Here is an 18,698-nt window from a genome sequence, read left to right as displayed (position 1 = left end):
CTAAAAATGGACTTAAGTTGTAAAGGTAGTTGACAATGACATTTTCTACTTTCGAAAAAATCTTCTGTGAGGTCACACATTAAAAAACATGTATAGAAAAAAAAAAAAAAAAAAAAAAATCAGCCGAACCTCTTGCTACATAACTGTAAGCAGAAAACCTTCCAAAAAGGTCAGACAGAATATGTGCATCTGTGCATATGTACATACAGTTATACTCGCTTCCGTACATAACTTTACAATGATGCTGCTGAAAAAAAAAGTGTCTGATCACTGAAATGCAAAGACCTTCTGATGTCATTGCATGAAGTCCAGCTTTTCATACTTAGAATTCCTAAGCATATCCTTTTGGTTTAAATAATGCTCACATCCAGACTCCTTGTCTTTCCTCTGCTGCATAGAGACACACCCATGGGAAGTGCTCTGAAGCACTGAATCAACATCAAACAAGAACTCCATACCCCTTACTTTTAAGTGAGGAAATATATCAACAGCAGAAGAAGAGTGGGAGCAACTGACCTGCCAAGGATAGAAGAGAGGTGTTTGATCCAAAGGAACTCTCAACGGTGCAACGATGACCAGTTCAAACAGAAGACCGAGCAGAAGTGGAACCACACCAGCTAGCAGTATAGCCACTATTAATGTCTTCATTATCTGAAAAACCCAAGACATCTATTTAATATGTTTATCAGAGGATTCCTTTGTTTAAACTTCAAAATGTAACTTAAACTACACAAACAGAAGAAGCTGAAGAAAAAAAACTACACAGACCTTTAATTCACACGTATACAGCCCTAGAAATAATTTTTATTACATACATAGTTTTGCAATGCACGTTTTTCAAGATTGGGTCCTATTCTACACCCCCTCCAGAAAAAGGAATGACTGTGCCTACTGGTGTCCATATAGTTTTAAACCAGAAAACCACCTTTGTTATCAGTAGGGAATACTCTTCAATGGCCCTTCATTACATTGAGAATTCTTGTATGTTGGAAAATTAGAGAAGAATCTTTCCAAAACTGCTGATTTTTCTCTAGTGAAAACTAAACATTAAAAATTCACTCATTATGGAATATTTCTTAAAAAATGAAAGACTCAAAATACCATGCCTGAATCTTTCTTTAATCTATAATTCCCTTGATTTACATGCATCATCCAAAAATCAGATACAAAATTAGTCTGGCATAATTAACATGAGGAGAAGGGACAAAGGATAAGTAAAGCATTACATTTTGGCTCTGAATTTTCTCAAATAAGCTTAAGATTTCCTAAATGGAAGTGATGGATGAGATATTTGGGAAACATGGTAATACATTAAATATACACTTACACTGCTCTTCTGTCTGTAATAGTCCAATAAGGGCACAAGCATGTCCATCACAAGATACCATTTATGCTATGAATGTTTAAAATTACTATACTGAGACAAGGAATCTACTATAGAAATCCTTAAAACCAAAACAAAGAGATGGAATATAAATTTGTTGCCATGGTGAGAATCTGAACTCCTAGGTAATAAAAAAGTATATTTTCTTTAAAAATATTAATTTGAACAACATAGCGATCTGACAAATCACAAAGATCTTTCTGAAAATATGCACCAACTACTTTGTAGAGACATGTTCATCATTCTCTATCACCTTTACCAGGTTTTTTTGTTTGATAATGTCAAGTGCTAATTAAGTAATAGTTAAGCTTCCAGCTGTATGTGAAAAGGTAAATGTCTTTGAGGACATATCACATATGGAATAATATAAGGCAATATATTTATTTTTAAAGGAAAACAGAGAAACATATCGGTATATATAAACATATATACACAAACTTATTTACACTGATAGCTTAACATTGTGCTAAATGGCTTCCAAAAAAATACAGTTACCCTATGCAATGGGAACGTAAGGTGCAAAAGCTTCAAAATGGTCTGAAAAGGAAAATGTAATATACAGTGCAGAGTAAAACCTGCAAGCAAAAATGAAACAAGTTTTGTTAGCTACTATTTCAATAATTCAGTAAAATTTTGTCACAAGACTCACCATGAGAGACCATTCTTTGACCTTCTGAAAAATCACTCTACGCCCCTGTGGCATCCAGGCAACCAGCACTGTCACTGCTCGGATAGTCAGCCAGCAGACATAGAGACCACAGGCAGCGGTGTACAGCTCATGGATTTTGGCAGTCCCCGTCCAAAATGACATCAGCCATCGGCCAGCAAATACTGAAAACACAAACATTGTTAAATACAGTAATGCTTTTTGATGTATTAGGAAAGGATGCCTATTAAAAAATACTTATAAAATTTATTGTTAAATATCAATACAAAAATAGTATTACATATAAAACAGTATTTTGGTACTCTACCCATAAGGCATGAATGTGTGAAGCACTACATAGTTAGATGGATGATGCCAAATATATATAGGTTGTTTGGTTTTTTTTCCTTCTGAAATTTCATTACACCAGTAATGTGATCTCAACTACAGCAAAACAAAGCAGTGAATACTGCATTATTCAGAGCCTAAACACTAATCTTCAGAACTGCAAAGGCAATAATGAATTACTGCATAAACTTGAAGTTAAGTCTTATGAGATATGTTTGGGTTATTTCACTGCCTTATGTAATTTTTTAGGACTTAGTCATGGGGTTTCTGAAGCTCTGACGTAAATAGGAGCCTCATTTGCTACATTTCATTTTTTGATACAAGCGAACATAAACACTGATTAGTGGAATTATTTTAAGTACTACTATTGAAACCATTACAAAATTCCTAACTCTGATCTCAACACATTATTGACTTCAGGATCATTAATACAAGGAGGTAAAAATGACATGGTACTACAGTGGTAGCCAGGTTATAAAATGCAAGTGAGTTCACATGTCTTAATATGTTCCAAATTATTTAAAAAAAACAACTAGAAAGTGCTTGGTTTGGTGGGTTAAAGTACTTATTTGGGAAGTGGAAAGCATATCACTTCAAAGTCTGCTAGTGACCTGTTATAGTGACACCTTCAGAATATTTAATTAAGGAAGATACTGTAGAAGACCTGGTAACAACCTATATATTTTCCTTCTCTAAACTGTAAAGCAGGTGCAAGAGTATCAATTCTCTTTTTCTCTCCATCCTACTACAGAGATTGTCTCAGCACTTGGAGCCCTGCCCTTAAAACAAAATTATTCTGCAACAAAACAAAGGAAGTGGCAATCTGTCATATTATTTCTATCATTTAGATTTTAGACTATTACAATTTGATGATGTACCATTAAAAACAAGACATAATTTTCCATGTTTTTCCTTTTAACTTTAAACAATGCCCTCAAAACATTTGCCATTGTTTAGCATGGCAACATGCTCAGTTGTTTTTAACCAGTTTTACAATAATAGACTTACCTGGTAAGGTAAGGCAGATAAGACTAGCGATCAGTAATGTTATGCACATGAAAACAATCAAAAGAAATATCTGAAAGAGAAGAAACAGTTCGTAAGAAAGTTACTTATCCAAAGCCAAAAAAACCACACAAAAAGATGTGCCATCCTAGAAAGGTTCAAATACCAACTGATGTTTCACCATAACATAAATCAGCCATAAGAAACCTATCCACAGTACCTGCAGCACACCTAGAGTGTTGTGTATTTATTTCAAGAGTTTGCATCAGTCATCACAACAGTAAAAATTAATATTTGAATCCAGAATGACTGAAGTTCTGTTATGTTACATTAAAAAAAATAATCTCTTTATTTCTGCACTGACTAGCACAATGACTCTCAATCAACCCTGAAAGCTTTCCAGCTCTCTCTGCCAGATAAGCAAGACAGTGCTTATAATAAGGAAAACCTTGCTGAGAAAGTTCTTAGAGATTCCCTCAGGTTTATGTGAACAGCAGCTGACAGCAAGGCTGGTGGCTCCTTAGTCAAGTTTACATCTTATCAGAGAATTCTCATGTACTTGTCTTCTTTAAATATTTGAATGTCTCAAGCATTCATACATAATAAAAACTGAATATAAACCACCTTCTTCTAGGTTCTTACAACTTGGTTAAAATGGAAAAAAAAATAACAAAAGCATAGAAAAGATGTTTACACTGTTTTTTTTTTCCTTCTTGAATGCTTAAAATGCCAATTGAGAAATAATTAAAATACAGTGTTGTTTTATAGTGGAAGTCTGTTTGGGTGACACATTCTATGTAAGATGAACTTACGAAAGTAGAACAAAGGTCAATATAGTAAAATCACAGCTGAAACACCTACAGCAATCTTGACTAATTCATTATTTATTTCAAACAAGTGGAAGCAGGGACATAGAATCATATCAGTGAGCTACTGTGTTTGAGATACATGACAAGCACTTGAACTCTCTTGATGAAAACAACATAAAGGAATTCAGTTAAATCAGATTTTCTTTTTATTTCTACATTCTGTAGAAGTCTCCAAAGAATAACCTAAAATATCTAGACAAAGGTAAGTAGACTGGAGAAAACAGTCTTTGACAGCTGAACATGAAACTTAGTTATCATCAGCTCAAGGTCAGCACCCCAAATTACTGAAAGCTTATACTAGACGATTTCAGCACGTGCCCTTAGATAATACACAACATGTGTGGGAACTATCTATCTATATATATATATATAAAAATAAAATGGTAATTGAAGGTCTTAAGTTACAGGCTGAAAAAAACCTGTAAGACCATAGGAAGGCAATGATGAAGAACCAAGGGGTGGAACACTTCTCCTGTGAAGACAGGCTGAGAGAGTTGGGATTGTTCAGCCTGGAGAAGAGAAGGCTCTGAGATTACCTTATAACAGCCTTCCAGTACCTAAAGGGGGCCCTACAGGAGAGATGGGAAGGGACTCTTCATCAGGGCATGGAGTGATAGAACAAGGTGTAATAGCTTTACACTGAAAGAGGGGAGATTTAGGAATAGGTATTAGGAAGAAAATCTTTACTGTGAGGGTGCTGAGACACTGGAACAGGTTGCCCAGAGAAGTTGAGGATCCCTGAAAGTGTTCAAGACCAGGCTGGATGGGGCTTTGAGCAACCTGGTGTAGTGGGAGGTGCCCCTGCCCATGGCAGGGCTTGGAACTTGATGATCTTTAAGGTCCCTGGCAACTCCAGCCATTCTATGATTCTATGACAACTCTAAGTCTGTGTTTTAGAAAGATGCAAACCATACAAAACAAAACAACATGACCCAGCGTGAGTTCTGATAACATGTGGATCAAATTTTTCTTGCAAAAAAAATGATACCCATTTTTCAAATCCCTTTCCCTTTTAATGCATTAGATATACCTACCCTGAGCGGGAATTTTAAAGGCCTACGATAAGGCTGGAAACCCACAGGTCCTCCTTGTTGAAGTATGGCTTGATGGGCTGCGTGAAGACCTTCTCCCACAACTGGAATGGCATTATTATTGCGAGCATGCTGGTTGTTAGGCTGCTGGTTTGCATTGTTTTCATTCTCTTCCTGGTCTCCAAGTAGGTAAGAATGGAGATCCCTGTAACAATCAAAGTTTCAATTTTATTCTCTTTGAACGAGAATCTTACAGAAAGATAGGCCTACTCAGAACGGGTAGGAGTTGTATGAAACTTATACAGGAATACTGGCAGAATCTTGGTAAATTAAACTAAAACATTTTCTAATAATGTACTCAATGTCATTCAGAAGACAGAATTGAGAAGAAAAATGCTAGTGTGGATGCAGATTAGAGCAGAGGGAATAGAGCCACAAATAAAGATCACTTTTCTGTTTGACTGTTTGAAAAAAGCATATAGTGTTAAACTTGTTGTACACATAAAAGGAAAATTGCATCGATATTTCAGTTTATGTAAGCAGGCAGCTCAACTGACAGCTTTTATTTTACTAAGCTGTATTGGAAACAGTCTCCTTCAAACCTAACCGTCCAAGGACAGTAGTACTGTATTGCTATAGACATGCTTTCAAAAGTACAAGATTATAGATTTTCTTTTTTTTTCTAGGCAAATGCTGTAATAGTGTACCAAAAGAACTACTTTTCAATGACGAGTCCAGAAATATGTACAACTACTGCTTAGAAGGCGGCACTTCCATAGGAAATTGCTATAGAAGTATTTAATCATGCATTTATCTCTAAAACACAAGCTACTTTGGGATAACTCTTGAAAGCATGCTGCTTTCACATTAAAAGGCTAAGCTGGACACAATGCTTGCATTTGACTTTGGTTTTCCATACTTACAGCAAGTATCCAGCAGTAACAGTCCATGCTCGTACAAGACCTTTCAACCACTGCCTTGTATGTCCTTGTTCTAGCAAAGCTGGAAGCACCACCTGAAGCAAAAGGAGCTCTAGGGACAGTTCACTTACTGGAGCATCACTAGAAACAATGGGAAGAGCAGGAAGTCAAACATAAGGAACATTCTGATGGTAATCTCTTACACTGAAACATAATACCACCTCAATAAAAAAAATAAAATATATATATATTGGATGCCAACAGGAACAATTCTTAGGTTTTTGCAGACACTCTTCCTTATATACTACTCCGAGCACAGGTTATATGTTCATGAGTGTATGAGCACTTTGAAGCACAAGAAATTGAAAAAAAAGTTGAAAAATATTATATCAGACAACATGATTTGCTCTTCTATTTGCTTCTATCACTGCTGGTTCAATTATTATTTAGAAATAGAAAGGTACTGCTAACATTAAAAAGACATGCAGTTACGGATAGTCTTATTCTTGAAGGAATGATAATCATGAATGAATGTGAAAAACAAACATAACAGTAACTTCACTGTCAAAAAGTTTAAGGGAGAAGTGTTTTGAGGGAATATAAAAAACAGAGTTATCATTATGGAAGTAATACAAAATGCCTTTTATTTTTCTTAGTAGCTTTTTATTTGACAAATTGTATGATGTATCTATGTCCTTTATCTTTTTACTTTTCTAGAACAATCAAGTTTAGATTAATTGAAAACAAAACAACATACCAAACAACGTCACATTGATGCTCATAGAGTAGAGCACAAATACTCTTTTTTCTAGTTATAGGGAGACTGAAAAAACGTAATTTTAAAGTGAAATGCTTACCTGTAGAGCATAACATTATATGGAAGAAAGTTAGGCAGGAGATACTTAATAATACGTATAGGAAGCCACAGCATGAGCAGTACAATTGATCCAAAGACAATCTGCAACAATGAAGTTAAACAAGTTAGTCCAAAACAACCACACCTAGTTTCCACCCCTCTTTCTGCCATGTTTCCTGTGGTGGGTTAGCCTTAGCTAACCAGCTGCTTGCTCATTCCCCTTTCTGGCTGAATGGGGAGAAAATAGAAGACAAGCAAGAAGACTTGTGGATTGAGATAACGACAGTTTAATAGAGAAAGCAAAAGCTGTGCATGCAAGCAAAACAAAAAGAGGAATTCATTCTCTACTTGTTATCAACAGACAGATGATTAGTGACTTCCTGGAAACCAGGGCCTCAGCACATGTTAACAGTTGCTCAGGAAGGCTAACACCATAACCATGAACTTTTTGAAATAGTAAGCTGTAAAAAATCACCATTTGAGTCCCGTATTCTAGCATGAGGCTGGTAAAAGTTCTGAACTAATTAGCAAAGCAAACCAAAAGGTAAAGTTCAAGTAACCACCAGCTCCAGGACAGCCTGAGAACATATCTCTAAGACCTTTAGCAACAAGTAAATCTTTGCTTGTATTTGGGCTGCCTTCTGTGACACAGTTTCAGGAAGGTAAAGAATTATGATTATCTAAGGAGAACATACTCTGAAAGGTGGACAGGTCACTTCCTTTCATGTACTGAAGGGCTCTCTAATAGAAATAAGATCCCTCTATAAGCTTCCACTGCTCAAAGCACTTTAGGTATACTGATACAGTATGCCAAATAACAATGTTTCTGGTGTACCAGTTTTCACAGTTGATAGGACATTTATGTCAAAGATAGTCTGAGACCCTTCCCTTACTGCATGCTAGGCAAACTTCAGACAAACAAGCAAAAGGAAAACACTTTCACTGTTTTCAGTATCTTACAATGACAATACCCCAACCTCTGAGCAGACCAAGTTACATCAGTTGCTCAGAACCTCATCCAGTTGAGTTTGGAGTGTCTCAAAAGATGTAGATTCTATTGGCCACTGTTCCAGTGTCTAGTCACATTCATGGTGAAAATGCTTTTCCTTAAATATGCAGTAGCATATATGGGAACTAATATATTAAATTTTTTTCCCAAAAAATTAAATGTGAGAAAGGTCCTTACCACTGATAAGATAAACCTCCTGAGATGTCTATAAATGGGCAAGTGAATCATTTCCTGCACAGGATTAAAGTCTGGATCATTCAAATTCCTGAGAAACCATAAGACACCAGGTCTCAATACCTAAAGTAGGAAACAGAAAACAATATATGAAGAGAAAATTATCTTTGTATTCTTTGTTTTTCATTTTGCATAAAACTGCTGCAGCAAGTAAGGTTTAAACGTAATAGGGGTAGTTGTTGAATAATGTTTAACAAACCAGTACAGTAATAGAACAAAAGAAACATTATCATACAGAAGTAGAGAAGCAATAACCAATTACAAGCATAACTTTCAAGTTTTAACCAGTCTTAAACAATTGAAATGTATTTAGATTCATTTGAAGGCAACATCCATGTTTAAAATGTAACTAAAAATAAATATACTCTAAATCATAATTTTCCACTGCAGTATGGCCCTTTCTACATAAGGCTGGATTCAAATATACACACACAAAGCACAGTAGCAGCAATACCCACATGTGAAAGATTTAACTAAGAATTCAACATGCAAGTTTCTCTAACTATGTTACATACCAATCTTGTGCTTACAGACTTACCTCTCTCAGTAAAAGAATGAAGGATGCAAAATAAAAGACGTAAACCATTCCAACTAACCAGTGCAGAAACATTGTGGTACCTGGGGCGGACTGAAAGCTCAATTCTCTGTCTTTCAAAGTGGCATCAAACATTTCCTAGAAGGTAAGTAGTAAACAAATATGAATAAAGTTTGGCAAACCTCCACAGTTACTCATTTTATTTACCCTAGTTCATATATACTACTACTAAACATTTAATTTAAATGTCTGCCTTGTGCTAATACATAAATAATTATAATACTTAATTAGAAAAAAAAGAATAAGTTACAATAACAACAGAAAATAATGATCAATTTCTGATCAATTTCTTTCTTCTGACAGAAAGAAGGAAGAAGTCAACTCAAACACTGACATACACTACATAAGTTATTAATCAGTTCAAAGCAGCGCTGCGATGCAAGTGAATGCTTACTCCCTTAAATAAAATTCTATTTCTACTAAAGCTAGAATTTAGTTTTCTCCATTTGAAATTAATCACTTGATTTTTTGTTTTTCAGGACAGAAAAACTGTTCTTCTCAAATCCAAGCAAACACAGCATGTATCTTGTTCAAAACAGGAAGAGATTGTACAACTATTAAAATATGATGTCATTACCATTTCACATAAGATGGCTGCATAAAGAAGTTTATTCAGTATACAGGTTGGCCTATAAGTTCATTATCACAATGGTCTTGTAAATGCAGTAAAAAGGATTAGGATCTTATTATATTAATAAGAGCATATAAATTTGTATTTAGTAATATAAAGGAAAACAAAATTAGCATTAAGCAGTATCTAAAAAAACACTCTCCCCTTTCTCTTTGGAAATACTATGTTTATAAAAACAGAAGAGTGCTGTTAAACTCATAACTGTCTTCCCACTACAACTTTTTTTTCTTTAAATATAAACACTGTTAAAAAAGATTTTATCCCATTTATTTCCGTTCTTACCAAAGAGCATATATCCAGCCACCAGCCACAGATGAGAGGAAACACACCAATTTCAACCACCACTAACAAGGAAACCTTTAGAAAAAAAAACCAAACAAACAAAACAGAGAAGAACATCTCACTTGTTTAACAAAAATTGCTAAGAAAATTAGAATGTAAGCTTAAATTGACAAGGGTTTTGCCACACACAAAAAATAGGATTACCTTGACAACGATATAGCAAACTCCTAATAAACGTCGTGATCGCTGGAACTTAACAAGTGCTGCCAAACCCTGAATAGTTTTGTCAAGGAAATAATACTGAAAAATACTTCATAACACAGTTTGATTGATATGAAACACTGTATTTATGTGGTTTTTAGCAACAGGAAATTTTATAAAAGACAAGAATAAAATAAGAAGTATGTATTCTGTCAGGGCTCTATTTTCAAAATTGGCTGTGACTCTGGAAGCCACAATACAGTGTGCCAGACAACTCCCCCCACCTCCAAAGATGCATCTAAAATAAGTGAATAAATAAAAATAATTCTACCACCCTTCAGAAATTAAGCATGCAAAAGTTCTCAAGAAATAAACAGTTGACTTGGAAAACATCTGCCACAAGTAGGCAAGTTTCAAAACCTGAGGCCTACTTTAAATGGTAGCTCTCCTTCTCATGCAGTCCAAAGCAAATTCTCACCTTTTCCAAGAACCACTGGATGCATATTAGAGTTTGTGGCTTTGTTTTGTTTTCTTTTAGGAGGCAAAGCAGAGACAGTCCAATCAACTGTTTTACCACATTTGCACTGTACACTGGCATAGTGTGGTCTGAAGTTGATGTTAGCTTTGTGTACTCTTGAACAGAAAACTTAACAAATGTTCATTTTTTCAAAATGAAGTTGGTGTAGTCCCTTTAAAAGCACCCAGCTAGAATGCAGACTTCTTACTTGTGAACAAATCCCTTGCTGCAAACTCTCAGTGGTTCAGAGACTTCAAAGAGAAAATAAAACAATCTATACTCTAAAGACCTGACAGGATCAAAAAGATCCGAATAAATTTCCCATTGTACACTATGTATTTTCATAGTTCCATTTCTCTTTCTGCTCCAACTACATAGCCCACAGCAACAGTGTAAGGACAGTGAGGAAAAAACAATGGTTCTACACTCATCTTCTCAGACAGACCTTCAAAATTTATTTGGAGGCCTTCAAGCAAAAAAAAAAAAAGCCTATGATTTTATGTTGTTAAACATGTGCAAGCGTTCTGAAGAATGCAGACACGCTGACAACTTTTAAATGTCCAAGAGAACAGAAAAGACCTTTCTGCTAATTTCACAAAAGAGCAGAGCAAAATGGTAAGTGAATTGCACCTGCATCACATCCGTGACGCCTCAAAATACAGCCAGAAAAATGCCTTACATGTAAAATTTGAACCAGGTAACTACTGACAAAGGATACATGACAAACAATTAGAGTCACTGCTAGCAGAACATATCCGACTATAGTTGTAATCAGGCCTTCAAAGTGAGATGCTTGAACCTGGAGGGGAAAAAAAGGAAAGTTTATCAGTCTCTTAAAAGATTCTTATGTAAACAAGAAAAACTCCAAATCTCAACTCTTCAAGAAGAACCACAAGTTTCTTTAGTTTTTAGATATTTTAATGATCTATTACTTTTTTTGCTGTCTTGATAAAGACTAGAAAGAGTTTACATTTACTGGAAAAGTCTAACAACTGCTTTCTTCAAACATTAAATAACGTCTATATACGAAATAAAAAGTGTCACCATACGCTACCTCTTATTTCATTACTTATTATCAGCTATGAGAATTACTGTCCACAAAAATTTAAAATGTACATGAGGAACAAGAAGCTGTTAAAACAACCAAAAATATATGCATATTTTTGTAAAAGAGGGAAACCTCACTTGAAATGTAAATAACGGAGGAAGTGGGAAAGAGTGAGAGAACATTTTTAATCATAGATTAAAAAAAGCTTTGAGGAGAAAAAGGAGAAATACTCCAGCTTACTTTTGTGAACACAAGTGGAAAGATGCAATGAAAATACTGTGATTAAATAAATATTGGCAGTTTTTATATTTTGAAATTATGAAAGAGTACTTACGTATTCCTCAAAGCCGAGGCCAACAATGGAGAAGTGACCAATGTGGTACGGACAAAATGCTGCATAATGGAAGCAGAAAGAAAGGGAAAAAAATATCATGAAAACTGCGATCTGGAGACTTATTTGCAGGATGTGTATTGTAATTATTCTACTTCTCATGAATTTTATGAAACCCCCCCCAAAATAAAAAAATAATTACTTTTTGTGCAAATATTTGCAAGTGTTATATTTCTATAATTTTATGAACACTGAAAATCAGGTCAGAATTCACACCTGAAATACACTGTATATAAATTAATTCCATTCCTCAGTCTTACATACTAGGCTGTTATCAGTCTCACGAACTGCTGTAGGGACCCGTTCTGTACATTCACTCTTTCCCGTGCACCAGAAGACTTAAGTAGACATTTTACATCTTGGTCAGATGGGACTTGCTTTAGCAAGGTTTCAGTTTTAGTGCTTTAAATCTTGAGAACTGTGAAAAAAGCAAGTCTTGCAGAAAGTTGCAAAGGGAAGAGAAGATGACGGGAGAGGAAGACGATGCTTCCGTGAAGGGATGAGGAGCAATTGAGAAGTCTTTTGCTTTGAATTAACGCATTAAGAACTGTTACCATTCCTGAGAACTTGCTCTTGCCAATTCTGAGGTCTCAGGAGGAATGAATTAAAAACTACAACACTTTCTCAATTTGTGGACACCTGTGTATTTGCAATGGGATCCAGGGGCTGTTTTAGCCCACCTTGTGGTCTTCAACTGAGCTACAAAGGACTACAGAATTCAACAAACATCACTTTCCTAGAGGAGTAAATAGGAAGTAAAGAGGCTGCAGTGACTGTAGGCTTTTATTTTCACCTATACTGCCTTCACTATATCCTGGTAATCCACTCTGGGGACAATTGTGACTAAATATACCCTCAAATGAAAAGCCTGATGTTTTTCTCTCTTCCTCACTTCCATATGACCAAAACATAAAAACACTAAGAAAAGATTTAGCAGGGCTTGTATTGCCCTAATCAATGATCAGAAAATTTTAATTTATTTCCTTCTCAGAGAAATCAACAGTTACTGGGAATATCAAGAATGTAAAAGATAAAGAGAGGACTTGCACTCTTCCTGCCCAGAAAGAACAAGAGAAAGAAAAGCGAGATGAAAAACAAAACAAAACAAAAAAACCCCCACACTCAAGTCCTAGACATCAGGCTCACAACTATAAATTTTCCTAACCCTAACTATACATAGAATGAGAACACAGAAATATTCCTGTCTTGTACTAGAAATGGAAAGAGTCTTGCAAACATTTAAAGTTGCAATCCAGTTTCAGCATCTACAGGAAGGAGAAAGGAAAATAAAGTAAAATACACCACTAAATAGAATTTAATGTTTTCTGACATTTAAGTCAGCCAAAGTTGTACGAACTAAGGAAAGTTGTTCCACAGCAATTTTGTACATAAAATGAAAGTATATTTGACAACTCTACACAGTCAACTACATTCTTAACATATCCCCCTCCCTCTCAATTTTGAGCTCCAAAAATGGATTCTTGATGTACAAAGTGACTTAACAGTATCTAGGGAAAATTAGAAGGAGAAAAAAAATCGTAGCCATTCCTAAAAGTACTGCAATTGCTCATAAATTAAATTCCAGGAGGTTCCTCCTTTAGTTTAACTGTATTCCAAACAAATATTACTGTCTGTGCTTTGGTTGCCATCATTAAGCTTTTAGTAGATTTCCTGTTTTAAATCTATTCACTTAAACGAATTAAAATGACAAAACTAGAAGCAATTAATTTATTATTCTTATCTTCAGTTTGTTTGTGATTCCATTTTCAGATGTCACAACTTCACTTATTCTGAGAGAAAAGCCTTAAAATTAACCTGCACTATCACTTCACACAGAAGGATAATTTTAAAACCTAAGAGCAAATGATACTTACCGAACACAAGTATGAACAACGTATTTAAAGATACCACCCAAAAGACATGTTCCTGTGAGGAGTATGGGTGAAGGAGGGAGGAAGACAACAAGGAAACAGTACATAAATATCAGTCATTTAAATAAGTGACTTGACTTTTGTATCTAAGCTTCTTATTTCAACTTCCTGTTATTACCAGAACATGCACATCTCATGCTAGAACCAAGGAATCTGTGCTAGATCAGAACAAGCAGAGCACATTGTGAAAGAATCTATGAACATTCATGGACATTTAACTGGATAAGAGCACTTATATTTGCTTCAACACTCTTATTTTGTAAAGATAAGCTCTTTTAAAATCAATTTAAATAGTTCCACCCTTAAAAATAATTTATGTGAAACGTATGTGGATATTTGTTTTATAAATGAGAAAGCGTTCACCTGAACGTTCAACAATTACACTTTGTCACAAGAAACCTGTTAACAAAACTGACAGCTCTCTAGAAATGACAGCACATCTCTATTTTTTAATATCACATTTAGCTGTGAACTCAGCCATAATTACACTTGAATTTTAATTATTTTGATATTAATACTTAAGGTCTCAAATCAGAGGTAGATATCGCCAACACCCAGCTAGGATGGGCAGCAGAGAGAGCCCTTCAAATAAACTATAACAAAGTCCATTAGAACATATGCATTATATATATATATATATAAGAGTTTGTCTGGGAGATAATCAACATGGGCTCACCCATGTTAGTCTCTTTAGAGAATATATATCATATGAAAATAGAGACTTCACATAGAATGATGTAATTTTAAAAAATACAGTTTACTTTAAAAAGTGTGTTCCATAGAAATTCTTGAAATGCAAGATTTCACTTACTAAAAAAACCAGAGATCCATCAAGTCCAAGCATCTGTGAACATAAGAGAGTTAATTTTATTTACCGATCAGAAAAATCAAGCGACACGGATCTAAAAATAAGCCTCACAGAAACCCCTTGCACATCAAATTTTCCTGTCCGATATGGTCTAAAGCTTTTTGTATTGCCCAACCAACAGAACCTGGACATCAATTCTTAAAGAAAAAGATAGAAACAGTTGATTAAAGGTAGTGATATACATGTGGAATATCCTAATACACAGGCATTTATATATGGCAAACCAAAGATACAATCAATAATCTATAGGCTATCTCTCTCCAAGACTTTGAAGACTCTGACAAAGATTTTGTTTTTACAAAAGATTTTAGTGACTGAACTGTTATTTAAGATCACGTTAAAAAAACTCAATATTAAAACATAAGAACAATTTTTTTTTTGCTTCCTAATTGCAAAGTATCAGTTTATGTTGCACTGAGAAAAGTCAATGGTTAATATTTTAGCTTCAATGTATAAAAGCAACTAGTAACAGGATAATGTTGCTACACTCAGTGTTATTAAGTTTAGAACGGAATTGATTTACAGCTAAGGGAAGACAGGAAACAAATCCTCCAACACTCCGCACAGCTGTTACGGGAAGTGTCCACAGAACAGCCAAAAATAGAGCATCTATTAAGAAAAAATAATCTCTCCTTTCCCTCCAAGGATTTCTTACTATTTCAATCCAGACACTCCTACTCCATGATTATGACTGTAAAGTACCAGGTTCAAGGCTGTTTTGTACCAGGGTTTTCCACTAAGTTCCAAGATATTAAAGTTGCACATGTTTTACAAAGTAAACCAAGATGCAAATATTTTTGAAAACTCAGAAATCTTGCATGCTATTTTCACAAGATGAAATAGCACAAAAGCCTACCCCACTTCTGATACTAAATGCCAACTGGATGTCTATTGCCTATGACAGCCCATTGATTTGGAAATGGTTATGAGAGTTTGCTGAAACTGATTTCTACATTAATGGAGAGACATCAAAATATTTTCAATTAGGAGTACATCAACATTTTTCAGCACATAAATTGGATTCAGAAATATAACACTTTCATCTTGAGAGACACAGTAGAATGGTTCAGAAGCCTGAATTTAGGCCCTTTTTCACTAAATGCCTTTCAAAACGAATTACGAAGTTTTCACTAGATACAAAAAAAAAATCAAGACCTGTCCCTCCTGATGAAGACTGTATTTCTACTACCCTGCAATCAAGGTAACAACTATATCACAGCCCAGGAATACAGTGAATGGCTTTGCAACTGTCTGCCAAAGGCACCCACGGCACTGCTACATCACATGAAGCCGCTGTATCCATCTTCAGGTAGATTTTGCTGCACACGGTGAGCTTTGAACTCAGATGGTGGCTATTTCTAAACCTAGTTCTTGAATCTCTGATTACAGTGTAGATGCATCTCATGCTCTAATTATGGAATTTGTGATCCATAAACAAAATAGAAGCACTGCTACCTTAAAATGCTTCACCATTTCTTAAGAAAACATTTTCCTCTGCAAATATGTAAATAAACTAACTTAACCAAAAATTCTAGTTCTCTCTTTTTTTAGCTTTAAAGAATACAAAATTTAAGTATTATATTATATGTAACACAACACCTCATCTGGTCGAGCATCTTCAGTGCAAGCCGATCTAAACCTGACCAAGTTGAAAACAGAAACAAAATGTTTTTGCACAGAAACGTCTGTGCTAAAACATGTTTCAAGCTGCTATTATATTTCACATCAAAGAAATGCCTTTTTGATAGTTAACAAGTAACATAATAACATTTTGGTTTTAATATGATGACTTTTTAGGTCACTAAAGCCTCTTACTGATAGATTTGGATACCATTGTGTAGTGAGAAAACTATCCCAAATGGATTTTAACACAACAATACTACAAATAATTTCAAGTATGAGTCTGAATTACTCAATTCAAGAAAACTGATTCTTACTCACTCGCTCCCAAGTAAGCTCTTCTGCTGCTCGATCCCATTCCAAGGCGTTCCAGTTCATGTCATCTGAGGAGACAATGGCCATTTTTACAGCTATTAGACTCACCCAAAACAAGATGTAACCCCTTCATGCTATGTTTTAAATGAACAGACTTAAGCACATAACATTCAACTCAAAACTGCCAATAGTTTTTCAGCAAGCAAATGCTTCAGCATTCAAAAGAAACATATGAAATTTGCAAAACCAAGATAAATGAGCTGAAGTGGCAATTTACAGAGATTCCTTGAATTATGACAGTTCTATTTTCCGTGGTTTCATTTCTATTTAAAAAGAACTAGAACATTACTGTTTTGAGTCACCTGTTACCTTGTGCTCCATTGTTTGCATCTGCTGCATCTTCTACCACAGCATCTTCTTCATCTTCATTATCCTCCTCCTCTTCATCTACTTGTTCTTCTTGAATTTCAGGGTTCTCACCCACAACTGCATTCTCAGCAGCCGGGTTAGCAGGTTGATCAAGCACAGCATTTTCAACACCTCCATTTACCACAGCCTGAGCCTGCACAAATAGGATTTAGTATTTAGTTAAATTGATCAACCTCTCTCCTTATTTTTACCTTGTATATAGAAAAAGGAAGCAGTACTCAAAAAATGTTAAATATTTATTTTTTTTTTAGATAAGCATTTTAAAAGAGGAAGAGAAGCACTCTGACTTCTTCACAGAGTAGATGAGGTTGGAAAGGGCCTCTAGAGATTGTGTAGTCACCTATTCAAAGCAGGGTCAGCAACAGCAGGTTGCTTAGTGCTGTTTCCAGTTTGCTGGTAATTCAGCTTTATATGCACAAAATTTTCTTTAAAAAAATGTAAAAATACAGACATAAGAATCTAAATGTTAAAATTACTTTACAAAAATAATGGTACAATAAATCCATTAACATTCCCTTTTATAGATCTTCAAAAACATAACAGTGGCATCATTGAGTTTATACAGGAACACATGTTCAACTTCTGCTAATGTAAAAATAAATATATCCTGCAGTAAAATAACATTACTGTTGGGTTCTGAAAATATTTATTCACAAAACCACATTTTCTAAATTTATCATGAAATATTGAGCAGTTAAGTTTTACCTCATTTTGTTGTCCAACACCATTGAGTGGCTGTTGCTGATTTTGTTCCAACCACTGTGGTGCTCCTCCATGGACGATCTGTTCACGTAACCAAACAAGGCTGATAAACGCACACAGGGTGCACGTTACCACAAAACAGCCCTGCAAACAGTCAGCCAGTAAGTTTTCCCTGTTAAAGAAAGAAAAAAGCCACATTAATGACAAATATATTTTGCTACTAAGACTAAACTTAGCCATTGTTAACTACCACAAACAGGCCCTCCTACTTCAAATCAATAAATAAACTGGTATTTACGCAAAAAGCTAAATTTATTTATGTGTCTAGGTGAAGAAAGTATCTAGAGACAATTTTTATTTAATTAAAAATCTATTCAAAGATTTGTTTTCAGACAGCTGTATATACCTGTGTACAAATCATTTTAAGTGCCAAGATAAACACTGATTTGAAAAAGGTTTAATTTCCCTCTGGTTTGGTTTCTGACATTCCTACTGTTTAAACATAAATATTCCTGCAAAACAGGATCTGACTCAATATGAAGAAAAGCTTTAAGAGTAGTTGAGGAAAAACAGTCTTCAAGAATAGCAAAGGAAACACAATAGTCGGCAAGTAAATGACTTGCTACAGTAAAAGGTCTGTTTAAGTGGCTATATGCATAGTATCAGTCCACTGAAACATTTTATCTACTGAGCTATCCTATCCAAAAGGATGGAACTGCAGGGTATGAATTCAACTGCTCTGCAGTTCAGGTAGTCTTTTACCCCAGATACCATCTCTAGACTTGAAAAATTCTAATCTATCAAGTCATACATAACTGTAAAGCAGTAGCAAAACAAAGTTCAGTTAGCCAGCTAAAACCAGGGTT

At 35.0% G+C, this 18,698-nt stretch overlaps 1 protein-coding gene across 2 annotated transcripts in view; it reads right to left on the bottom strand.

Annotated features, from left to right (window-relative positions):
• MARCH6 (membrane associated ring-CH-type finger 6) overlaps nucleotides 1-18,698 on the bottom strand; it is a 46,574-nt gene that overhangs the window by 9,315 nt on the left and 18,561 nt on the right. For both annotated transcript variants that reach the window (XM_014940983.1, XM_014940982.1), the window contains exons 6-22: nucleotides 17,836-18,004; nucleotides 17,071-17,263; nucleotides 16,708-16,769; nucleotides 14,710-14,742; nucleotides 13,842-13,893; nucleotides 11,911-11,969; nucleotides 11,247-11,327; nucleotides 10,015-10,083; nucleotides 9,811-9,885; nucleotides 8,841-8,975; nucleotides 8,246-8,365; nucleotides 7,061-7,161; nucleotides 6,207-6,344; nucleotides 5,287-5,488; nucleotides 3,387-3,456; nucleotides 2,034-2,215; nucleotides 517-651 (exon numbers count right to left, since the gene is read on the bottom strand). In XM_014940983.1, coding sequence (XP_014796469.1) covers nucleotides 517-651; nucleotides 2,034-2,215; nucleotides 3,387-3,456; nucleotides 5,287-5,488; nucleotides 6,207-6,344; nucleotides 7,061-7,161; nucleotides 8,246-8,365; nucleotides 8,841-8,975; nucleotides 9,811-9,885; nucleotides 10,015-10,083; nucleotides 11,247-11,327; nucleotides 11,911-11,969; nucleotides 13,842-13,893; nucleotides 14,710-14,742; nucleotides 16,708-16,769; nucleotides 17,071-17,263; nucleotides 17,836-18,004 — 1,876 coding nt within the window. The remainder of the gene's footprint in view (nucleotides 1-516; nucleotides 652-2,033; nucleotides 2,216-3,386; nucleotides 3,457-5,286; nucleotides 5,489-6,206; nucleotides 6,345-7,060; nucleotides 7,162-8,245; nucleotides 8,366-8,840; nucleotides 8,976-9,810; nucleotides 9,886-10,014; nucleotides 10,084-11,246; nucleotides 11,328-11,910; nucleotides 11,970-13,841; nucleotides 13,894-14,709; nucleotides 14,743-16,707; nucleotides 16,770-17,070; nucleotides 17,264-17,835; nucleotides 18,005-18,698) is intronic.

This window comes from Calidris pugnax, unplaced genomic scaffold (assembly GCF_001431845.1).
Source record: "Calidris pugnax isolate Ruff unplaced genomic scaffold, ASM143184v1 scaffold8, whole genome shotgun sequence".
In the NCBI taxonomy this organism is placed as follows: Eukaryota; Metazoa; Chordata; class Aves; order Charadriiformes; family Scolopacidae; genus Calidris; species Calidris pugnax.
Note: the sequence above shows the minus strand (reverse complement) of the source record. Positions and strands in the feature narration are given on the sequence as shown.